Source organism: Myotis lucifugus, unplaced genomic scaffold, assembly GCF_000147115.1.
Source record: "Myotis lucifugus unplaced genomic scaffold, Myoluc2.0 scaffold_10, whole genome shotgun sequence".
NCBI classification, from domain to species: domain Eukaryota; kingdom Metazoa; phylum Chordata; class Mammalia; order Chiroptera; family Vespertilionidae; genus Myotis; species Myotis lucifugus.
In genome coordinates this window covers 6,520,222-6,546,252 of record NW_005871058.1, presented here as the reverse complement: position 1 = coordinate 6,546,252, position 26,031 = coordinate 6,520,222, and the positions used below count along the sequence as shown (strand labels likewise).

The 26,031-nt window shown below is 39.8% G+C and overlaps 1 protein-coding gene and 1 pseudogene across 1 annotated transcript in view; one reads left to right on the top strand and one right to left on the bottom strand.

Moving 5' to 3' along the window:
- Nucleotides 1–513: 513 nt before the first annotated feature.
- Nucleotides 514–26,031, bottom strand: part of LOC102426238 (uncharacterized protein C3orf20-like) — a 42,868-nt gene continuing 17,350 nt past the window's right edge. Inside the window, exons 5-8 of the mRNA XM_023749944.1 lie at nucleotides 23,264–23,558; nucleotides 18,866–18,982; nucleotides 5,036–5,178; nucleotides 514–628 (exon numbers count right to left, since the gene is read on the bottom strand). Coding sequence (XP_023605712.1) covers nucleotides 583–628; nucleotides 5,036–5,178; nucleotides 18,866–18,982; nucleotides 23,264–23,558 — 601 coding nt within the window. The 3' untranslated portion in view covers nucleotides 514–582. The remainder of the gene's footprint in view (nucleotides 629–5,035; nucleotides 5,179–18,865; nucleotides 18,983–23,263; nucleotides 23,559–26,031) is intronic.
- LOC102442732 lies at nucleotides 14,346–14,727 on the top strand (annotated as a pseudogene).

Here is a 26,031-nt window from a genome sequence, read left to right as displayed (position 1 = left end):
AGTTAATTATGCTGTGATAAACTAATTAGGCATTGAGAGCTATATACCCTTTACCAAATGGCTCCATTCTGCTGTGCTTTTTTCATTTTGTTGTCTTTGTTTTTTAATAGTTCTAATTTCTCCAGTTTATATTACTGCTTGCTTAAGTGTGCCTTTTTCCATCCTCATAGTTCCCCTTCTAGTCTGCTTGGTTTTGAAAACAAGGTGGCTAAGACTGCTAGAATAATGTAGGAAGTAAGAGTAAATTGACTCAGTAAAGACCCAAAAAACTGGATTATACTAAGTGCATGAATTTTGTAACATCTATTACTTTAGTACCTATTTCATTTCTATCCTGAAAATAAGTGAAGTTACAATCAGTACCTTTTCTCAAAGTAGAAGAGCTTTCATTGTACAAAAGGAACCATTTTGTTTTTCTACTTTACCTTCTCTGTATTTTTATCCTCTAACTTTTTTATTCCTATTAAAACCAGTCCATTCAAATGACCATTTTCTACAGTACTTTCTCTTTGATCTGGATATCATATGCTGCTAAGAATTTCTTTGGTGAGGTTGTTTTTTAATGTTGTTTTATTTTTATTTTTAGAGAAGTATATCTTCATTTCCAAAACATGAAGTAGGTTGAGCCCTGGAAAATAAGAAAACTTTTATTATTAATATCACAGAAGACAATATCTTTATTTTCATACAATTTATTGTATGTTAAAATCTTGCCAAAAGTTATCAGTGTTAGAATGATACTTACAGATATTTGAATGACTAAATTCCCACTGTCATTCTATATTTTGCATGTTTAAATTATTATTTAATGTGTTAAGTAATCAAGCATGATAATTTTTCTCTTGAATGAAAAATAAATATGAATGTGCATGTTATAATGTTTGTAAGTAAAATTCAAATCTGTCTAGAAGGGGGTATTCTAGCATCTAACAACTTAGTTTTACCAACAGGCCGGTTGTGTTTTAGTAATCATATGTTAAAATCAGTCTGCTCATTTTATGGCCGTGCCCCATAGTCAGCTTTCCATTATTCATGCTATTGGAAGGGAATTATGGCACAACAGTTATTAAAAAACAGATAATCTAAACAGTTTCTTGAGTTGAGACTGCTATTACAGAATAGGCAGTCAGATGCCAAACTTGGATTGGTGGTACAAGGAGAAAATTTCTCCTTAAGTATAGTTATGGGATAAAAGTGATTGTACTCATTGTAATTGCTTAAACCAAAAAAAAAAAAAAAAAAAAAGGATATGAATACAAGATCCACATATACAAAAACTTAACATGAATGAGTTGATTTTATGAATATCCTAAAATGTGTGATGATTTAAAGTGCAAATGGTATTTTTAATGCTATATTTTAACTGTCAGCAGTTAAATTTGTTTCTTTCATTTTCATTTACTGAATTCCATTTGGCACACACCAAACATGTTATTGCAATAGGATAGTGTTTAACTTGTGTGTACTTCTAATTGCACTTTAAAAGTGGGTATATTCTATGAAATATTATTGTAGAAATAGATATTTCCTCTCATGTTTGTATCTTAAGTTTTTCAAAATATATTACTATAAGTTTATTCTTTTATAATATCCTTTTCCTCCCAAGAAAGTTTTAAATGAACTCCATTTCTTAAAGAATTTTCTGCACTTATATTATACCAACCTGTAGTACCTTCTATTCATACTATGACTTAAGTAATGCTCACTCAGGCACAGGAGTAATATTCTGATTCACATAATAAAAGTGGTAAAGCTTTTAAAAATGGCAACATGCAGAAAGCTCCAGAACTGTTCCTTAAAAGGTTGGCATGTGGTCCTCAGACAGCCCTGAAGGTCCACATGAGTGAAAAGCCTAGACGTCTGAGCTGAAAGCACTCCCAAGGAGTTTGGTTTTGTTTGGGTTTGTTCTAGGTATGGTCCCAGGGATCCCAGATCAAACCAGGCCCCTGGGCCTATCCTAGAACCAACCTAAACTCGCGCATCATTCCTGGACCATCAAGAGTATGAAGACTGAAGATAACCTGAGGTTTCTGAGACATCCTACATCCATCAGGACTCACTTTTTTGTATGTGTGCCTACATTTTAGCAAGAATTGATTGGTTAATCCTTCTAAAATTAGAGGGATGGGAATGGATGACAAAATAAAGCATTACTAGACATTGACATAGTAATTTGTCACAATAGAAAAGTGATATGTAATATTGTTAATAATTGCCAATGAGGAGAACTGTACTTGTAGCTTTTATTATTGGATTGGATCTCTATTTTTAGATTAAGCAACTTAGCCACCAAAAGACATTCTCTCCCAAATTAATTATTTGTTTTTGTTTTTCTCAGAGTTTCTACTCAATATCAGTCTTATTTAACTAATTGTTCATAGTTTCTGAAAGGATTGGTCTTTGCCTCTGGCTCCAGTGCTAGTAATTTTAAACTCTTATTTTTGGAGACTGCCTTTTTCTTTTACTCTTTTGAATCTACCACATTGCTTTAAACTCGCTTTTTGAGGTTCAGATCTGGAAAGAAACTTAGCATCATTTGTAGACACACCATCCCTTGTGGGATGCATTGTAGGTTGCATTGCAGAATCTGCTGTTGTTGATGAAAACAAGCTAGGATGATAGAGTGGAAATAGGCTAATACCTCACATTTTACAAAGGTCTTTTGTCAAATAGTATGTTCCTTGATTTTTCATTCCCTGCTACTCTGGATTTTTAAAGTATTCTGACCTCGTTGACTCATTGCATGGTCTTACATCAAAACTGTGACATTGCTATAGCCACATACATGTTTTTGTTTAATTTGGAGGACAGGGTGTTGGAAAAGGATTGAAATGGCCCCAAATCCAAAGGGTTATGATACATATTGAAAATGTATACTTTGGGTAATACTGGCATTTCTATAGGTTTAGACCCTGTTTGAAATAACTGCTGACTAATCAAGGACTCCACATGTGAAAGGAGCTAAAAAATGTACTATTCGTCCAAGCCCAGTCACATCAGAAAAATTGGGTCAATGGTTATCCTTTAAAATAGGACTGACTCATTCTGAAGAACTCAACCCTACAATTAGTTCTGTACTACATTCATTACAGAGATGCTTCATCCCATGAATTCTATTATTTTTTGCCTGGTAAATTGTGTATGTATATATTTTTTTCACTCTTCTTTCTCATGTTTTCCTTTTTGCACAGTGTTTTCCTGTTTGCATAAATCAAAACACTATACATGTTACTATGTGTATATTTCTTTTGATAAAACAGACTGGATGGAATGATCTTTGGATTTTGATTCCTTTTAAATCCAAGTGATTTAAATTCACTTTTAATTTATACTTCAATTCTTCTCATTCATCTTTATCTAATGAACTATGTAGAATTACATAGGTGAGCCTTATATATGGATTCTTGTAGAATTTATAACTTTTTGTATTCACCTAAATATGAAAATGTTGTAACATCAGTAATCTTGTATCAATGCACTGATCTGTGAGTATATTTAACTTTATTTCTTAACATAGTCAGAAGTGTGTGAACCCATCTTATGTGTATGTACAATGTGTTCTCAGTGTGTGGGGGCCTTTGCACTCTCTCTTTTAACATTGTTAAATATGAACCCTGGAAATGGGAAATTTATGAACCGTCTTACAGAGTTCAGGCTTGTTCACCTAGTAAGTTTCTAAAGTCGCCCTTCACTTCATATACTTTGGGAATGTTAGGTATTTTCTTTTAATATAATTTGAGAATATTCTTTCAGAGATATTTTAATTTTTACTTTTTGACTACTTATGTTTTCTATAGAACTACTTTACTCACCCTTCCTGAAAACTTGAGATTATAATTTTTAACACAATACTTTCTTTGGTAGATTTATGCATTTTATTCTATTTCATTTTTGTCAGCTCTTTTAAAATACTTTATAAGAACCCAATAGTAGGTTTGTATATGTCTGTATTATTTTTGTTCCTCCTAAGCTTAAGAAGACCCTAATAAAATCTGTACTTCTTTGTATCTTTTTTTGTGTGTACCATTTTTATTCTGGTGTTTGCAACATGAATTAGCCAAAGGTGAAATTCTTTGTCTCTTTCTTCTGTCCCTATTTTTCTTCTATTACTGTTTTTCAGAATTTGTTAATATACCCATAGAAGACAGCAGTTGTCTAAGGAAGCCCTAGATTCATTAGTCTAAGTTTTGTTTGGTCATTTACACGCTTCACATGATAATTTATCAGAGTGAAAGCAGCCAATTAAGTTTAAAAGCAACATTGTCACCCTTTAGAGCAGTGGTTCTCAACCTTCCTAATGCCGTGACCCTTTAATACATTTCCTCATGTTGTGGTGACCCCCAACCATAAAATTATTTTTGTTGCTACTTCATAACTGTAATTTTGCTACTGTTATGAATCGTAATGTAAATATCTGATATGCAGGATGTATTTTCATTGTTACAAATTGAACATAATTAAAGCATAGTGATTAATCACAAAAACAATATGTAATTATATATGTGTTTTCCGATGGTCTTAGGCGACCCCTATGAAAGGGTCGTTCGACCCCCAAAGGGGTCATGACCCACAGGTTGAGAACCGCTGCTTTAGAGTGACTGTCAGCCATTGGGTACATTCTCATTGTGGGGACCCCACCCATGCACCAGGCCTCTAGTTGTGTTATATTAACTTAGATGACCTCCCTGACAGAAAAGACATACAGAATGAAGAAGAAAGTTAACATCCATAAAGTCATACTCTGTGCTATGTAATTGAAGGAATTATTGATTTGACTCCTAAGCTTAGCTTAACAGTCTTGGGAACATTTGCTGGTTAATAAGAAAGTGGTCTTTCTTGAACTGAACTTTTAAATAAATAAGCTACCTCTTTCCAGAAAAGATTTGAGGCAAGGGATAAATACTTATAAAGGCAAAAGTAAGTTTGAGGTAAAGAAAAATCACTCATAAAGGCAAAAGTAAATCCCAATTAGCCCTTGTCTGGGATTTACTAATTAAAAGTGTAAGATAAGGTAGAACATGCGTAGTTACTCTACCCGATTCTGAAGTCACTGGGTAGGAAATATCCCATATGATAATCACCCCTTGTCTTCACAATTTGCTTCTGAAGGTCGTTAGCAGATGTGCTGTAACCATTGAAAATAAAGTTGGCAAATAGTAATTTTCCTTGGATGTACATCTATAAAAATTTAAAGAACATTTTTAGAATCTCATCATATTAAAATTAGTCCTATTTATTTAAAGGTGTTTTTCTATGCATTTATTTTCCTAAGTCACCATATAGGACACATTCACACATACAGAACACACACAAATCCTAATTATCACTTCAAACAGCATAATCTTCTCAGTCTGCATTTAGTTTCATTATCGGACTCCCATAAAAATTCAATTAAATGGGCAGTTAATTCCTCTGTGCATCGTTTATTCACATATTAAAACTTCATTTCATTTCTTGAGACATTCTCCCCCATGCCACTGTGCCCAATGTTTAGATTCCCTATTACTCATGAAGTTGGTGTGAGAATCTTTTTACAAAAGCACTTGGTAAACTGAAAAGATACTCTTTTCTAGATATTCTTTTCTTTTCTGTCGACTGTATCTGGTTGACTGTGATAAGAGATTAAATATTTAAACCACATCAGTTATACCATTGTTCCAGGAATTAAACTAAGTGGAATTGAAAGACTTTCCCAAACAACTCAAACCAAGCAAACAGAACCTGATAGCCTCTTGGTGACCAAATATTGACCTAATGACGAAATAAAAGCAAAGGGATTCTAACTACCCTCTAAAGCACTTACCACTTAACCTTAATGAAATGTCCCAAAATGCATCTGGACAAAAACTCAGTTGAGATTAGAAAGGGGGTATGTTGAGACCAAAATTCTCTCTCCTAGCAATCCTAAAGTCTCATTTACGGTAAAACAAAGAGAAGACCATTTTCTACCCTACCTACCGAGGCATATATTCCAATGCTGCCAACAGGAACTTTATTTTCCCCATTTTGAACTATGAGTCAAGAAACCCAGGTTAAAAAAAAAAAAGCCCAGGTTCAAATCTCAGCTCCTCCCTGTAGTTGTGGGATCTCCTTGAAGCCTGTTTCCTTTTATGTGGAAACAGCAACTTCACCTTAGAGGACTGTCACCAGGACCCAAGGAATTAGTTATGTGAAAAGGTATGAATCTCAGAAGATATTCTTTTCCTTTTGGGTCTCCAATATTTATCTTTTGGGGGAATTCCTGCCTTGTAGAAAAGCTTGGGGCCCTGTCAAAGGCTGGGACAAAGACTTGATTGATAAGTGAAATAGACAAAGCAAAGTAAGAGAGGTTTGGCATTCCTGTTGGAAAGAAAGGTGAGGGTTTAGTCAAAACGGTGCATGGTATGGCAAAAGTAGGTTTACAATGGTAAGTGCTCAAAATAGCTTATTCTTGTATTATTTATTCATTAAGGTATTTTACATATGAACAACTGTAAACCTAATTTTGCCACACCCTGTATTTATTGGCAGTCTACTATTTTTCTAGGCACTGGGATGCAGGGACTCTGCCCATTTGTTCATTTCTGCATCCCAGTGCAGTAGATGGATACGAGGCTAAGTAGTGATGAGTGCTATGCACCAAGTAAAGCAGGATAAGAAATGGAGTGCGAAACAGGCTCTTTTAGATAGAACAGGCCACTGAGGGGGTGACCTTTGCCTAGAGACCTGGTTATGTGAGAGAATAAACCATCCACCTGTCTAGTGAACAACCAGCAAAGTGAGCACCGTGTGTAAAGGCTCTGAGGGGGAACAACAAAGAGGCTAGAGCTGTGGAAGCCAATGGGCAAGTGGAGGCCAAGTAAGCCAGGGGCCAGATTACATGAAGTTTTGTGGTCCATAGAAAGGATCCCAGATTGGCTTTTTTCTGTTTAAATATAGTTTTATTGATTTCAGAGAGGAAGGGAGAGGGAGAGAGAAACATCAATGATGAGAGGGAATCATTGATTGGCTGCCTCCTGCATGGGCTGCCTCCTGCACATCCTCCTACTGTGGGCATGTGCCCTGACTGGAAATCGAACCGTGACCTCCTGGTTCATGGATCCATGCTCAATCACTGAGCCACGCCAGCCAGGTTTGATCCCCGGTGTGGGGCATGCAGGAGGCAGCTGATTAATGATCCTCTCTCATCATTGATGTTTCTATCTCTCCCTCTTCCTTTCTCTCTGAAATCAATTATATCCTGTGGTCGTGAGGCCCTCATGCCATAACGACCAATCATCAGGAGGCTGCATGCACAGCAGGCGCATGCGGGTGGGCAGGGACTTTACACTGCGTCCCGCGAGCACCGGCAGAGATTTGACCAGGAGATGCATCAGGGGAGTCCCGTGGCGCCGGCGGGGGCTTGACGCTGCGTCCCCACCGGTGCCAGTGGGTCAGGGTCTCACACGATTTCAAGGCGCATGTGGGTGCGCAGGGACTTGACTCTGGGTCTCTCGGCGCCGGCAGGACTTGGCACCGGCCCAGACTCTAAGAGGAGGGAGGAGGGAGCCAGATACCCGCACCCAGGACTTGGCAAATAGTGATATCAAAATATTTCTTCTAATTAATTCCCTTTCAATATGCACGAATTAGTGCACCAGGCCACTAGTGTGTGTGTGTGTGTGTGTGTGTGTGTGTGTGTGTATATATCCTTTTTTTTAAATTGATACTTAGGGTTGACTTAGATCTACTGAATGAGGATCTCCAGGGGATGAGGCTTGTCGTTCCTAAAGAGCTCCACAGGTGGACAACAGGTTTAAGGATTACTGATTTAGGAAAAGGTAAAGTGAAGAGAGAGGGAAAGGCTGTGGCTCAGGTATACCAAAAACAATAGACCAGGGGCCCATTAAACCATTTCTATACACACACACACACACACACACACACACACACACACACCATCGCACCACCACTTTACCACTACCTTCACTAGTCAAAGTCCTAAACCAGTAATGGCGAACCTATGACACACGTGTCAGAGGTGACACACGAACTCATTTTTTTGGTTGATTTTTCTTTGTTAAATGGCATTTAAATATATAAAATAAATATCAAAAATATAAATCTTTGTTTTACTATGGTTGCAAATATCAAAAAATTTCTATATGTGACACGGCACCAGAGTTAAGTTAGGGTTTTTCAAAATGCTGACACGCCGAGCTCAAAAGGTTCACCATCACTGTCCTAAACACTGAGCTCCATACCCACGTGTGAATAGCTTGTGCAATATTTGTTGATTTACCAATAGTTTTTGTATATACATTCTCATTTGAACAAACATTTTCATTTAAAGACACATTCTCACAACAAACAGATAAATTAAATTAAATCTGGCCATTAAATTCAGATCTGGTTAATATGCTAACTCAATCCTCACAACATCCCAACAGTGGTGTTTTTCTCCCCAGTTTACAGATGAGGAGATTGAGGCCAGCCACAAGAGGAGGATCTGGATGCAAACTCAAGTTTCTGACCCCAAAGTTTATGCTCTCTTTTCATAAAAAAAACAAAAAACAAAAAAAAAAACACTGTTCTTTATGCTTCTTCATTTTTTTAAAAAAATGGCTACTAAACTAGGTTAGCGTTTAAAGCACAGAACCACTCCAATTTTCCCAGAAAGGATAAGAATCATCAATCTCAGCCAGATTTTCATACTTCCTTGGTAGGTACTGGTTTTGCTCCCAGAGTCTTTCATAAGACTTTCTTAGGGATGCAGGCAGAAGCAATGGAAGGCTCCTGTTCAAATATGCCTCTAAAATCAGAACCTGGAAATGGGACAATAAGGTGATTGGTTGCCCCCACCTCCAATCGCCTCCAATCACCTCCAATCACCAGTAGGCACTTGGGTCTATAGGTCCAAGGCTCAGGTGAGAAGTCTGGACTGATGTTGGAGATATGGGTGTCACCAGCATACAGGGATAGTTCCCGGATCTGTGGGAAAGAATGAATGTGTGGAGAGGTACACTGAGGAATGCCAACATTCCGGGGTGGGGTGGGAAGGCTCAACTGGAAACATTCTCTTAAATATCTTGACCCCTTCATAATCCAGATCAAAATAATTAATGTTCCTGTTTACATTTCATTCTTTCTCTTTCTGGTTTTTAGTGAGGAGAAAAACTTATAAGTCCTATGTTCTTTAATTCAACACTGCCTACAAATTATTACTGAAGCAAGCCACAGAGGGGATTGGGACTGGGAGAGACCCATTAAAAGCATCTGTACTTCCTGCTTATAAGCAAAGGCCCAGATGATACGCTGTTTATAGCACTAGATCTATGGAATATTAAGAGCAATACTGAAAAAGGGTTCGGCAGCTAAATTACAGGGAATGTGAACAAAATTAATTTAAACAAAATTAAACAGATCTCTTCTAAGAAAAAAGATTATGAATATTTACATATAAGCTACCATAAAGTTTATACTTATTCCATGGCTTCTTATGATGAAGTTGAGTTTCTCAGGCTATTTGCTACAAAGAGCAAAGAGCTTTCTGGTGATACACAAAGTTTTTTTTGTAAAGGTTCCAAGGAATGTTGACTTGTATTCTTGAGATCATAAATATTTATAATTAGAAATTGCATTTGTTAAAATGTTTATTTACTTAAAAATATAAACTATATTTGTATAAGAGATTTTTACCCACCAAATTTGAGATAGCTTCACCAACTTTATTCTGTAGTTTCTCTAGCCTCTAATTGGTGCCTAGATTTTTATTTTTTAATCAGAAAGCACCTAGACCTTTTGTCTAGACATCTTCACATCTTATAGGCTTGTTTTTTGTTGTCTTTTTTTTTTAATCCTTACCGGAGGATATGTAGAAAGAGAGGAAGGGGGAGAGAGAAACATTGATGTGAGAGAGAAACATTGATCGGTTGCCTTCTGTATAGACCATGACTGGGGCTCGAACCCACAACCTAGGTATATGCCATGACTAGGAATCCAACCCACAGTCTTTAAGCTTACAGGATAATGCTCCAGCCAACTGAGCCACACCGGCCAGGGCACAGGCTTGTATTTTAATAAGCCTGGCAGCTCTAACATTCGTTTTTGAGAAGTGTAGTAAATGTCAGTTTTTCTCCTACCACTTGTCCAAAGATGTATCTTTTCCATAAGTGCTGGACCATTGGGGTGGGACCCCAGTAGAAATCCTGAATGACTTCCTCCTCAGAACATGCATTTTTCTGTTAACTATTAGAGTTGGAAGGTACCTAGACATCATCGAATCCAGTCCCCTTGCTTTACAGATAAACAAATTGAGGACTAGAAAGGTTAATTATCTGTGGTCACCCAACAAGTCAGGTATTTATATCTTTCCTACACTGCCTCCCCACTTCTTTTTTATTGTTGTTATTGTGGTAAAATATACACGATTAAATTGAGCACTTTAGTCATTTTAAAGTGTACAGTTCAGTGGCATTAAGTACATTCACATTGTTGTGCAACCACCACCACCATCCATCTCCAGAACTTTTTCATCATCAACTGAAACTCTGTGTGTACCCTTGAAGCAAGAACACCACATTCTCACCTCCTCCAACCCCTGCTAACCACTGTTTTTTGTTTTGTTTTTTTCTGTCTAGGGATCTGACTATTCTACGTACCTCACATTGTTAGGGCAAAAATAGAATATTGGGGACTAGCTATAGTTATATGAAATATTAAGCATGCTCGATTAACAGTGATTTCCTTGTTTTGATTAAGAGAGGACATTCTAACCTGGCAGGGAGTTGTAGGCCCCTGGGACCTGGGAGTCAACCTTGGAATGTGGTCCCTTCTCATTCAAGAACTATCCAATATCATTAAAATTAACAACCTTGTTGTCCAAACAATGGAATCCCACTCCAACCCGCATTGCCTACTTCCCCATACCTGTAATTCCTACTTCCCCATGTAATCTTTGTCCTACCCAATATAAGCAACTGGCTTATGGGGGATTGCAGATTATATTTTTGTGGATAACCTGCTGCTCTCCCATACTGCCGGCAGTGTAGGAATAAAAGCTCATATATGTTTCAACCCTGTCTCTGCTTAATTGGCTCAAGTAGTGACAGGCAACTAGGACCCATTGGTTGTCCGGTTTCAACATGAGTGAGATCATACAGTATTTGTCCTTTTGTGTCTCACTTATTTCACATAGCATAATGTCTTTAAGGTTCATCCATGTTACAGCATGTATTACAATTTCATTCCTTTTTAAGGCCAAGTAGGTATTTCACTGTTGGGGTCCAACCCCAACGGGTCCAGGGATCCCCAAAGGTGTGGACGGAGTCGGCAAAGAATGAATGACATGGAAACTGGTTTCAGTTCATCAGCATAGCGAGGTTCTCCCTCCAGGATCTCCAGCGAAGTTCTGGTCAGGATCTCCAACCAAGTTCTGGTGCCATGTTCTCTCGCTAGGTTCTCCAGCCAGGTTCTCCAGGTTCTCCAGCCAGGTTCAGTCACCAACGTTCTTTAGCCAGGTTCAGTCACCAGGTTCTTTAGCCAGGTTCTATGCAGGTTCTTTTGCCTTGTTCTCGTCTAGGTTCTTCAGGGAAGTTCTGTTAACAAGTATTGTCCAGGATCTTTTTGCAAGATCACTGGATAGGATCTGGTTAAGATGTGGATGTTAATAGACCAGTGCCACCGTATTTATACCAGCTGATTTTAATCCTGTCAATTTCTATTACAAAGGTTAGGGCGTTTCTTATCTCCATTCCAGGGAGTAAAGATTATGTAGCTTAACTACCCGCCTGGCACTTAATTAAGGGGTTGTATCCCCTCCCTAACCTCAGGGAAAAATCCCCACCTGGGGAAACAACCTTTCTTGGAGAGGTGACCTTGGTCAAAACACATGGCACTAAGGAGAGCAAACATTAAGAACAGTATGCCAGGTACGTCAGGTACCTCGAAACATATGCTGTGCAGATGTTTCTTCTCTGCAGCAAGGATGGACCGGCTCCCGGCATTTCACTGTATGTATACACCATATTTTGTTTATCCATTCATCCGTTGATGGATATTTGGGTTGTTTTCTACCTTTTTAACATTGTGACTAATGTTGCTATGAAACAAACATCTGTTCCAGTCCCTGCTTTCAATTCTTTTGAGTATATAGCAGGAGTGGAGTTGCTGGATTATATAGATAATTCTATTTATTTTTAACTTTTTTTTTGAGAAACCACCATACTGTTTTCCAAAGTATTGGTATCACTTTACGTTCCCTCTCCTTATTTCTGATATGCAGCAGAAAGAGCACAGGATTGGAAGTTGCCAACCCAACCCCAGATTGGTTAGCTGTGTATCTTTGTAAACCACTTAACCTCTCAAACTCAGCCTCACCAGTCAGGAAGAGGTAACTGACCTCTGACCTCACAAAATTCTTATAAGATTTCAATAAAATGAAATATACTGAATGCTTAATAAATGAAAACAGGTTCTTTAATGGAAGTTATTAGTCAGTTATTCTAAATTTGAGTTAAATCCAATGTAAAAGGAGAAAACCATGAGCTGTTTGAAAGGAAAGAGTACACTAAAGAAATGTAATATCTAACAGAAGACTTAGATCAAAATGCTTGTGGTTACAGTTTGTCACAAGTAGTCCCCTGCTGTCTGGGTGTGGTAGGTAAGGACCAGATAGGCCTTGAAGTGTCCCAAGAGCAGAGGGAAGTCACTCACAGCCCAAGGGCTTCACATTCTGGCTTTTATGGTCTTTTGTTTTTTGTTTTTCAATGTCAGTGTGAGTCCCAGGGAATGAGAGCCTGTCCCATCTGCGTGTATGCGTGCTGCCAGACAACCTATTTGTATTTCTAACCTCAGAACTCAAGTAGAACTGCCTAAGAAAATACTACTTCAGCTTTAGTGTATTTTTAAATATAAAAACAAAAAACAAACCTTCGTGCCCTTGCTGGTTTGGCTTAGTGCATAGAGCATCGGCCTAAGGACTGAAGGGTCCCAGGTTCGATTCCAGTCAAGGGCACATGCCCGGGTTTCGGGCTTGAGCCCCAGTGGGGAGCATGCAGGAGGCAGCTGATGAATGATTCTCTCTCTCATCACTAATGTTTGTATCTCTCTCTCCTTTCCCTTCAAATATATATATATCTTCATTATGGTAAGTGTAATAAATATAACTGTGCTAACTTATCAGCACAAATAGGTCAGACTACATAATATAAAATATAGCAAAGGAGGAAAAAATTTTACATGCTAAAAAAAGTTTTGGGGTAAATTGGTAATAGTATGGTAAATTGGTAATATTATGGTAAATTGGTAATCTTATGTTAGTCTTTCATCTGATTTAAAAGAATTTGGAACAGAGTCCCACATTAATATGACTTTATTACTCATTATATAACAGAGTCCCAATATTCTGAATCATTGTCCTCTTTATCTGGGAAAGAGGGATGCAGAAGAACAAAAAATTTCCCAAACCAACCCTCTTAAAGCATCTTGAAGCAAACACTCATTTTTTATCTTGTCCTTTTAAAATGAGAATGGTGAAAAATAAAATAAAATAAAATAAAATATAAAATGAGAATGGTGCTAGTTTCATCACTCCCTGTCCTCTACTGCATTATCACAACCTATTTCCATCATTTCCTCTGAAAACAAGGGTCTTAGAGCTTTGATTAAATTAAGTTTTAAATTTTGACTCTAAAAAGCATATCCCTCTCTCTATATGCCCCTCAGAGACTTAGCCTTTCCCCTGGATAAGCAGCAACCACCAAGGCAGCAGAAGACAGTAGCTGGGACCTCTGCCAGGCTAAAGATAACATCTTGATCTAAGTTACATTTCACTCTTGAGCCCCAAGGTGGAACAAGCTTCTGGCTATTTCCCATGGGACTGGACAGAGAGCCCCCGGAACAGACCTCAGGACTGTCCTCAAAGACCTGAAGAGATGATTCATTACCGTTACCTCACCTCCAACCAATCAGCTCCCAGCACAAACACAGAACCGCCCCCCTCAACCCACAGTATCTTGTGATTTTGCCCTATATAATCTGTAACATACATGCCGAGGAGTTGGGGTTTTGAGCATTAGCTTCCCGTTCTCCTGGATAGTGCCATTCACCAACAAAACAGCCAACTTCTTTCCAACTTGGGCCTAGCACAGTGATGGCAAACCTATGACACGCGTGTCAGAGGTGACATGCGAACTCATTTTTTTGGTTGATTTTTCTTTGTTAAATTGCATTTAAATATATAAAATAAATATCAAAAATGTCTTTGTTTTACTATGGTTGCAAATATCAAAAAATTTCTATATGTGACATGGCACCAGAGTTAAGTTAGGGTTTTTCAAAATGCTGACACGCTGAGCTCAAAAGGTTTGCCATCACTGGCCTAGCAAATGGTTCCCCCACAGAAAGAAGGTGGCGAGAAGAAGGGCCGTTTTGCCATCATCGAGGTAGTGACCAGAGAACACACCATCAGCATTCACAAGCACATCCATGGAGTGGGTTTCAAGAAGTGTTCCCCTTGGGCACTCAAGGAGATCCAGAAATTTGTCATGAAGGAGATGGGGACTGCAGATGCAGCACTGACGCCAGGCTCAGCAAAGCTGTCTGAGCCAAAGGAATAAGGACTGTCTGTCCCATACGGTATTAGGGTGCAGTTGTCCAGAAAACATAACGAGATTGAAGAGTCCCCAAGCAAGCTTCTATATGTTGGTTACCTCTGTACCTGTCACTACTTTCAAAAATCTACAAACAGTTAATGTGGATGAGAACTAACTACTGATTATCGAAGAAAGTTATAAAACTGCAAAAATAAATTTTAAAATAAAAATAAATAAAATAGTCAGTATTTCTCTACTACAGTTCTGTTTTGTGTTTGGCTCTGCTAGTGCCAGGTGGACAAACTCTTTCTGATCTATAACACCACTGGTCACATTGAATTTTACTATAGTATTTGTTCTTATTTTTCTCCTCTTGAAGACAGAGATCATGTTAGAACAGACAGAATAATGTAAAACCATGGCATGGCAATTTGTAAATAACATTCCACAAAGTCCATCTTGCCCCTCTTCAAAGCCCTGGGGAATGCATATCCCCAAAACTAGCCCATTTGTATAAAAATGAACACCATGGTGCCCTGGCCAGTGTGGCTAAGTTGTGTGGAAGGTTGTCCTGTACACTGGAAGGTCGAGGATTCGATTCCTGGTCAGGGCATTAGCCCAGGTTGCGGGTTCAGTCGGGTTGCATACAGGAAGCAACCAATCGATGTTTATCTCTCCCATTGATGTTCCTCTCTCACCCCTCTTCCTTTCTCTCTCTGTAAAATCAATTAGAAAACAACAACATATCCTCAGGTAAGGATTTTAAAAAAAGTGAACACCTTGGTGAAAGAATCGATCCATCCTAATGCAATTAAAGTAAGCAGCTGAAATAAATTTTCAACTTAGTTTCCACAATGCTTTTTGCCTTTGTTCAATTACCAGGAAAGTGCAGGCACACTTATTGTGGACAATCACATCCATTCCCTGTACTGCTTTGCCCAGAGAAATCCAGCCCAACATGGTGACATCGGAACAATTCACCTATATTTTCTCTTGCAAGATAAAGAAAACAGAATCATTCTGCCTTGCTCCAGGAAGAAAGGCAGGGCCGTCCCCAAGGCCCGGAGAATGCCATTTGGTGCAGTGTTTCCCGGAGTTTTCTGGCCCAGGGACAAAGCACATTTACTAGTTCGGATGGATCAACACTGTCACCCAGTGGACAGACAGCTAGGCAGGTTGACGCCTTAGCACTGCCCTTGGCTTGACAGCCAGACACAGACAGCCAGGGTTTGAATAGGAGCCTGTTTATTTTAGGTGATCACAAAAGTTAATATTCTCTAACAGGGAACTGGGAGGACCTCAGCTGACAAGCCTTTGATTTGGATATCACAGATGAGTTATGTTTAAGGAGGACAAACACTCATATGCTCCCACTGTGCTGATGCTTTCTTTTTCTTTTCTTTCTTTTATTTATTTTTTTTATTTTTTAACCATCAGTAAATTTATAGGAAGCACAGACTATAAACCAGCCAAGCGAGTCTGCCAAGACTCACAGGATCAAACAGGCCTGCAGGAGCACGGTGATATTTGATCACAGGCCAGGTACTGTGGGGAGACTTCCTTACCACAGAATAAGACTCATTGTCCATTGTTCACAGGGACAAGGATGTGTATTTTAAAGACTGAAAATAGATTTTTGTGTGTATTCGGATTGAATTCTGAGGAAGGTACTTGGTTTACTCCAGTGAAACCAGTGGATGAGCTCCCCTTGCTTTCTCTGTTTAGTGTGTGTCTCGAAAGACATGCACAGGTCTAGCCTCTGCCCCATCTCCTTTGTGCTCTTCTGTTTCTTGTCTAAAATGTCATTTGACACTTGTAACAAACTGGTCTACTTTTTATATTAAGGTAAGAGGCTCTTTGCCTTTCATGCTAAATGTCCCTTTCAGGCAGTCTCGTCTCCCCAGCTGGAACTCATCAACAGGGAACCCGGCGTCTGGTATCACTTTAGACTTCTTAAGAATGTCTGCTGCAGTGGGAGCTGAGACTTCTCCTTGTAGGCATTCTTGTAGAATCTCATGATTAAAAGCAAAGTCTCTGCTTATGGTGAGAAAATCCGGGTTTGAACGCTGACTTCACTGCTTGCTAGCTTCTTGACCTCCCACAGGTCACTTAATCTCTCTAGTGTCAGTTTTCACCTCTACTTAAAGGGATAATTTCAGTACCTAACTCCTGGGTTGTGGGGATTTAGATAAAAAAATACATATGAATAACTTAGCATAGTACCTGGGCACATAAGAAAAAGCTCCATAAATATTAGTGTTAGCATTATCAAATTATTATAGCAGTAGGACTTGTTATATTCCTAAAAAGCAACTTTAATAAAGTACCTCTAGACTAGCAGATGAAATCATGGCATTTTTTTTTTACGCCGGAAGGGTCCTGAGAGGCCATCTAGTCCATTGCTTCTCATTAAAATGATCCAGGGAAGTTTTAAAAAACACTGATATCCCAATAGCCAGATAAAAGAATACTTATGGTATGAATCTTTTAGGTGAAATTCTAGAAAAGGCAAACCTGATCTGTAGTGACAGAAAGCAGAAGAGTGATCATCTGGGGATGAGGTTGGAAGGTCTTATAGCTAAAGGGCCAAAAGAAACCTTTTGGGGTGATGGCAAAATTTTCTATCTTGATTGTGGAGGTGGTTACACCAGTGTATACATTTGTCAAGTCATCGGAACTGTACACTTATATACGTAAGTGCATTATATTGCATGTAAAATATATCATCATAAAGTTGATGTAAAGAGGATCCTGGGGCCTGGCCAGTGTGGCTCAGTTGGTTGGGCCTCATCCTCACACCAAAGGGTCAAAGGGTTATCAGTTCGATTCCCAGTCAGGGCACATACCCAGGTTGCAAGTTTGATCACCAATGGGAGGCAACAGATGGATGTTTTTCTCTCTCTCCCTTCCATTTCTCTCTAAAAAAATCAACTAAAACATTAAAAAAATTTTTTTTAAGAGAGAATGCTGGGTTTCACCCACATAAATTCTGATTTAATTGTTCTAGTGTGAGGCCCAGAAATATTTTTTTTCATGCACCTAAGGCATCAGCTAGGGTTGGGAGTTACTGGTCTAATCCAGTCCTCTCCTCTTCCAGTTGAGGTTAACCCAAACACATACAGCTGGTTAGAGTGGATGGTGTAGGACTAAAAACCAAGTCTCCAGGTACCTTGTGCTCCAAACCTTCCCCTTTACTAATATTCCCTTCTCCCTGAAACTTCTCTCTCCTCCTTCTTCTTACCTCTATCAAAATCCCTCCCATCTTTGGATCCCAGCTCACATATTACAAGAAGTCTCAGATTGCAGCTCTCCCCATTGGACTAGGAGCTCCTTGTCAGGAAGGACTGTAGCTTTTTTATTTTTGTATCCAAGCAGACATTCAATAAACATTTGTTGAATAGGAAAATTAGTGGAAGGAAATTAACATTTATTAAATGCTCACGAGATGCCAAGAATTGAAATAAGTGCCAAGAATTGAAATAAGTGAATTTTTACAATTTTATAAATTGGTTATCATTTCCCCTTTTGTAAGGGAGCAAACAGGCCCAGAGAGGCTAAGGGAGCAAACAGGCCCAGAGAGGCTTAGTAATTTGGCCGTGGTCACATAGTAAAGAAAGTAGTAGAACCAAAGTTTGAACTCAAGTCTGTTGCTTTAAAGTTCATGCTTCTCTACCGGATTAGGCTGTCTCATTTATGGTAGTTACTCTATTCAGCCTTTTTTCCCTTTTTATTGAATTTATTGGGGTGACATTGGTTAATAAAACCATACAGATTTCAAGTGTTCAACTCTATAACACAACATCTGTATACTGTATTGTGTGTTCGCCACCCCAAGTCAAGTCTCCATCTATCACCAATTACCCTCCCTTTACCCTCCTCCACCTCCCAACCCCATGAGCCCCCTAGCAATCACCACACTATTATTGTCTACGTATTTAGTCTTAAATTATGGATCTTCTATATCTTATCTCCTTAATTAGGTTATAAGCTTCTTAAACACAAGAATTAAAATTTAGCACTTATAATCCCATATTAATTCACAAGGTGAATTCTTTGGCCACCTCAGTGTTAACAGAGAATCTAATTTTTAACTTCATTAGAGTGGTTGGCCATACAGATAATCTAACAGTTATAAGAAGACCTGCATTTATAAGAAGACCTTTAGTCTGGGGGTACCACAGAAGGTTGTGATTTGAGCTGACCTATTTCTGCATTCTCTCTAGCCTTTTGTGCACTCTGTGAATGATCTCTAAGCCATGCAAGCATCATACACAACAGTCGGTTAAAAGGGTCATATGTCTCAAAGCACCTACCAAAAAAATTCCTGGAGTGACATTGTGCCTTTGAACCAGAAGTGGATAATTGCTGCCTGTAAATTTAGATGCAGAGATTATGTTGTATTTGAGAAATCGAAAGGAATCCAAACGACTCTTTAAAAAAAAAAAAAGAAAAAGTGGTAAAGACATTATATCCCAGGTAACCAACCTTTTGTTCTATTCAGCAGTATTTGTATCTCTGAACCAATAATTCTAGACTCTATTGCCACTGCTCCATTAGAAATGCCTTCATAAGCTCCTCATAGCCGTTGTATTGCCAACGCCAGTGGACATTTTCATGTTTCTTGTATTATTTGACCTTTTTATGGCATTTGAAATTATCAAACAGTTCCCCCTTCTCAAACTCTCTCCTGGGAGTCTGTGGCCCCACTCTTATGTTTTCTTCCCATTCCTCTCTATCTCCCACCCTAGTCTTTGTCAGGCACAGCTTTTTCTCTATTTGATCTCTAGGTATCTACTGTACAAAAATCTCCAAGCTTGCCTTTTGCCATTCATTCTCTTTACACCCTCCTTGGTGATTCATCATTTTAACTACTATTTGTGCCTACTGAATGCATGCAAAAACCTTTCCTCATCTCCTTCCCCCACATGAGTAAGTGTGGCACCTTCTTCCCAATCCAATCACCTCATTGTATTCCACTCTTGCTCCCGAAGCCACTTTCTACTCCACACACTATGTGGCATGGTGGGGTGCTTAGGAGCATGGGTCCTAGAGTACAACCCCATGGTCTGAACCCCAGCCCCACCACTTCCTAACCGAGGAATCCTGGACAAGTGATTCACTGTCCTGTGTCTCAGTAACAGACCTGTGCTCAATGGACTCATATGCAGAAAAGCCAGCCACTTAGGATTCTTTTTTTTTAAATATGTTTTATTGATTTTTTACAGAGAGGAAGGGAGAGGGACAGAGAGTTAGAAATATCGATGAGAAACATCGATCAGCTGCCTCCTGCACACCCCCTACTGGGGATGTGCCCGCAACCAAGGTACATGCCCTTGACCAGAATCGAACCTGGGACCCTTCAGTCTGCAGACCAAAGCTCTATCCACTGAGCCAAACCGGTTAGGGCTTAGGATTCTTTTGAGAATTAAATGATGTTAAGTGCTCAATAAATATTTGCTCTATTGATCTTATTCTGACTTTGCATTTCTGATCAGTTCAGCAAACATTGACTGAGTGTCTATTAGATACCAGATGTTGGGGGAGCACTGTCTGCACCGAGGATGGCAGAGCCCTTGGGATTTAATGTGTATTGTTGTCACTCCAGTGAGAAGTTGAACTCCTGATTTAGGTCTTGGTCTCTTATTCACTCTGCTTGTCTCTCTTCAGGGGAGACCTAGCTCAGTTCACAAGCTCACTGTCCCAGAAGCACCTCCCACGAGACCAAAAAAGAATTAGCAGTGACCATATACCCATATCCGACCCTCAGGCTGAAGAATCATCCACTCATTGATTGGTTCATTTATTCATTTGACAAGTGTGTTTTAAGTGTTAACCATGTGCTAGGCCCATGATAGGCACTGGGGCTATACTTGAGAACAAGACATTATCCTGCCATCAAGAACCTCCTTCCTTCCTATTGGCAGAGGAATCCAGCTTCAAAGCAGGCTGGGAGGGTGGGGCTGCTACTCCCAGATCCTGTGCTCCCAGAACCTACCCCACACCCTCTGTGGCTCAGGCCACCCTTTCAGGAGCTTTATCTATACCCTTGAAGCTTCTACCAGAGTGTCCAGTGATTCCCACTGCTGTTCAGCTTCCAAGTACAGTTCAACAATTTCAGCACCATGCAAGAGGCCAGGGTCCCCTGGTAAGGTGGAATGAAAGAGAATGAATGCCAGGCAACCCTTCTGTAGGAGACTGAGGTTCTTGGGTGAGTTTTCTGTGTTTTATAACTGTCCACATTCTTATTTGGATTCCTTTAGGGTCCCTGGTACAGGATCATTCCTTTCCTTTTTATGATCTAATAAAGAATCTGCCCTGGCCGGTTTTGCTCAGTGGATAGAGCGACAGCCTGCGGACTGAAGGGTCCCAGGTTCGATTCCAGTCAAGGGCATGTACCTTGGTTGCGGGCACATCCCCAGTAGGGGGTGTGCAGGAGGCAGCTGATGGATGTTTCTCTCTCATCGATGTTTCTAGCTCTCTATTCCTTTCCCTTCCTCTCTGTAAAATATCAATAAAATATATTTAAAAAAAAAAGAATCTACTTTTTGGAAGCATAGGTTTCCTAGCCAGTTATGCCCGGACTCTCTTCACCTTCAAAGTTACAAAATGTCATGTCACCTCCCTGCAAGATTGCTCTCAATTCTGCTAGAAAAAATAATCTTTCCTTCGTTAAAATTTACATTTTAAGTTGGGTTGTTTGTTTACAATTTGCCTTTTAAGGAAAACACCTAAAGTGGTTTGAAGGAAGACTTGTGTAAGAGAAAATTATGAATTATAAAAATCATGATGAGAAAATTTCAATATAAACAGAAGTTCTAGATCCAAAAGAAAAAATGGGTTTCAGACAAGTGGTAAGTAATTTTTTACCCTATTGTTATAATTCAGTCTAAAACATTCTGTACTTTTTAAAAATACATTTTTTTTATTGATTTCAGAGAGGAAGGGAGAGGGAGGGAGAGATAGAAACATCAATAATGAGAGAGAAGGCACAATAGTCCGATCGGCTGCCTCTTGCATGCCCCCTCCTGGGGATTGAGCCCGTAACCCGGGCATGTGCCCTTAACCAGAATCAAACCCAGGACCCTTCAGTCTGCAGGCTGACGCTCTATCCACTGAGCCAAACCAGCTAGGGCTTGTTCTATACTTTAAGGCAAAGTGAAGAGAGGAACCCAGTAGGGCACCAAAATCTCATGGACAGGAAAGAGGGCACACACCAGATCCTCATGGGGAGAAAAGCTTTCTAGCTTCTTATTCAGGGAGACAATTTCCACACTGGGCTTCACACAGGTTATACCAGGCCTGTAGCAAATAATGTAACACCCCTTAAAATAAGCACAGGGTATATTCAGGGCAACATCCTAAAAAGGCAACTTATTGGAAGCAGTTTGGCAAAGGGTGACAAAGCCCAACTCTCAGCTTTCATGTGCTTCAACCTGATGGAGAACAAGACCTGAGGGTCCCTAAGCATTCTTTAAAGTCCCCCCTGAGGCTATCACTGAGGTTGAAGTAGGGACCTGAACATGCAGGGAAGAGCCCCAGTGGGAGTGGGCCCTCAATGTCAGGTAAGGAACTTGGACTTGACCTGAAGAGAAGGCCTTAGAGGGTTTTAAGCAGAATGATGCAGTCATCTTCAGATATTAAAAATAATACCCTGCAACATGTAGGAAATGTCAGAGGGACTAAGATCAGAAGCAGGAAAATTAGGCAACTTATTGGAGAACATCAGGTGGGAGATGGTAAAGGTCTAAAATAAGCAGAAGCAATGGGATTGAAAAAAAGGGACAACTAGGAAAAAATGTCTCAGGGACAGAATCGATAAGACATAAAGACTTATTAAATGTGTTGAGGGTAACGGCTATCGTGTGGAAGAGGTTTTATGAGTGCCTACTTCAGACCTACTGGCAGAGGCTACTTGGCGTGCAATCAAAGTAAGAGTTTAGGGTCCAGTCTAGGCTCAGTTGACAAGAATGATAGATTAGTAATGTCTGCCAAGGATGCAGAATTGAAAGACGTTGGCATGACTTGGACTTACCATTTCCATTCTCTGGCAGAGGAAGCATAAAAATGTACTGTGTGTTTTGAAATGTGCACACTGTGTGATGCCATGTACTAGTATAGGAAGGCCTAGAACAGACAAAAGTAGCTTATGGTGATACAAGTCAGAATACTGGTTACCTGTGTGTGGGTAGGTGGGTGGTTTATTTATTTTTTTAAATATATTTTTATTGATTTCAGAGAGGAAGGGAGAGGGGGAAAGAGAGAAACATCAATGATGAGAGAGAATCATTGATTGACTGCCTCTTACATACCCCCTACTGGGGATTGAGCCCACAACCCAGGCATGCGCCCTTGACCAGAATCGAACCCGGGACCCTTCAGTCCAAAGGCTGATACTCTATCCACTGAGCCAAACTGGCTAGGGCTCTGTGGGTGATTTACTGACTGAGAAGGCACAAGAAGTTCTTTGGGGCCTGGAAATAGTCTATTAGTATATCTTGCTCTGGATGGTAATTATACAGACATATACATATGTAAAAATTCACTAAGCTATATACCCTTAAGACTTGTGACCTTTCTTACATAAGGTCAAACCTCAGAAGGGAGCGGCAGCATTCCTTCCATGAGCCTTAGTGTGGCTGAGGAACTGTATTAAGATATAACATACAAGTCAACATTATTTCACAATTTTTCTTTATACACATGACACTTACCTGAGTACAAGGCATGTTTCTAGCTTTATTCTGCTCCCTGTACACTTTGTTCACTTCCTTCATAGTCTTGTCCTTTTCCTTATCTGAGAACACATAGACTATAATAATCTGGTCCATGGAGGACAGTTGCTGGTTTATAAGGTGATCATACTCCAGGTCTGTCACTTCGGGAACGCTGTAAGTGCTACATCGGCAAATGGGACCTTCCTTCCCACAGAGCATTCTCCTTAGGACCACAGGACAAGCCAGATGGGGAGGAAACTGCCCATCCTTGCTCTGAATGGGAAGGGGAAGCCTGGAAAAGTAATGATAGAAATTGCGTTTGAAGAACTAAAAGGACAGAAAGAACATACTTTTTTAAAAGTATCAAAGAACCTAAGTGACTACTTTATTTTTATCATTATTGTTGTTTTTAAGAATTTGATTAAATCCCCCACACCTTTTTTTCACAATGAAAATACAGAGGAAAATAGCATTTCACATTGTATATACTCTAAAGTGGCTACTTTAGTAAAGCATTGAGATTTAATTCTGGACTGAATTTTATTTGCCAGCACATTAAAATACTTGTCAAGCCCAGCCTTGGTGGCTCAGTGGTTTAGTGGTGACCTATGAACCAGGAGGTCACAGTTCAATTCCTGGTCAGAGCATATGCCCAGACTGCAGGCTCGATCCCAGTTTCTGTAGGGGATAGCCAATCAATGATTCTCTCTCATTATTGATGTTTCTATCTCTCCCTCTCCCTTCCTCTCTGAAATCAATAAAGATGTATTTTTTAAAAATAAAATACTTGTCAATATACTAAAAGGATTAAATTCCATTCTTAGGTATGTTATATATAAATATGTTAAAATCCATAATCTATCAGGGTTAGAGGTTTTATTTTATTTATCTATTTTTTTAAATATATTTTATTGAAAAGAGAACCAAGATGGCGGCATAAGGTACAAACCTGTACGTGCCGCCCCCCACAACAACATTAAAACCACAACTATAAGACAAAACAGCTATCATCCAGGACCACGGGAAAGCTGACCAAGTGGAAGTTCTACAACTAGAAGGAAAGAAAAAAGCGCATTGAGACCGAGTAGGAGGGGAGTGGCGCCAAGAACAGAGGTACAGAGGCATGCACGAGGCTGCTGCACCTGGGTGCGCGGTTTCTTTCAATTGCAAGGGGATACAAGCTCTCGAACGCACTGAACTCATTTATGGCGAGACGCTGGGGTCCCAGGCTCCTACGGGGAGAAAGCGAGGTGACTTTCTCACGGAGCTGCTGGGAGGGGATCTTTGTGGCGGTGGGAGGCGCGGCACTCGCGGAAAACGTGGAGCGGAGTCCGAGTCCCAGTTGTGGAGACGTGAGGACACCATTGTTTGCTCCGCCCTGGTGTCTTCCTGAGACCCCGCCCCACTCTATTCATATCCCCTCCCAAGCTGTGATCAGCAGCACAAAGGAGGCACCTGCGCTTCAGCCGAACAAACTGCAGCTGGATCAGAGAGCTCCAAAACTTCCAAACTACAAACAAAGCAGAGAAATCTGTTGGTATTGCTGTAGCAGTTCTTCTTATAGACACAGCGGGTCCCCGCAGTCAGCCAAAAATGCGAAGACAAAGAAACATGTCACAAATGAAAGAAATGGAGGAAAGCAAACGAATGGAGGACATAGAGTTCAGAACCACAGTTATAAGATTACTCAAGAATCTTCTACGAACCTCTGAGAAACTTAGTGAGACCTCCAAGGAACTTAGTGAGACCTTCAAGGACCTTAATGAGAATGCCAAACAAATGGAAAAGGACCAGTCAGAAATTAAACATACACTGACTGAAATAAAGAATAATATACAGAGATCCAACAGCAGACAAGAGGATCCCAAGAATCAAGTCAAAGATCTGAAATACGAAGAAGCAAAAAACACCCATCTGGAAAAGCAAAACGAAAAAAGAATCCAAAAATACGAAGATAGTGTAAGGAGCCTCTGGGACAACTTCAAGCGTACCAACATCCGAATTATCGGGGTGCCAGAAGAAGAGAGAGAGGAAGATACCGAAAGCCTATTTGGAGAAATCATGAAAGAAAACTTCCCCTACCTGATGAAAAAAATAGACTTCCAAGTCCAGGAAGTGCAGAGAACCCCAAACAAAAGGAATCCAAAGAGGACCACACCAAGACACATCATAATTAAAATGCCAAGGGCTAAAGACAAAGAGAAAATCTTAAAAGCAGCAAGAGAAAAACAGTTAGTTACCTACAAGGGAGTTCCCATATGACTGTCAGCAGATTTCTCAACAGAAACCATGCAGGCCAGAAGGGAGTGGTAAGAAATATTCAAAGTGATGAATAGCAAGAACCTACAACCAAGATTACTCTACCCAGCAAAGCTATCATGTAGAATTGAAGGTCAGATAAAGAGCTTCACAGACAAGAAAAAGCTAAAGGAGTTCATCACCACCAAACCAGGATTATATGAAATGCTGAAGGATATTCTTTAAGGGATAAATACCACATGATCTCACTCATTTGTGGAATATAATGAACAACATAAACTGATGAACAAGGACTGATCCAGAGACGGAGAGGCATTGATTAGACTGTCGGGCCTTGGAGGGAAGGTAGGGGAGGGTGGGGGTAAGAGGGAGAGATCAATCAAAGCACTTACATGCAAGCATATAGGCCTAACCAATGGACATGGACAACTGGGCGGGGGGGTGGTGAGGGCATGAGCAGGGGGGGCGGGTAGGGGATAACGTGGGGATAAGGACACATATGTAAT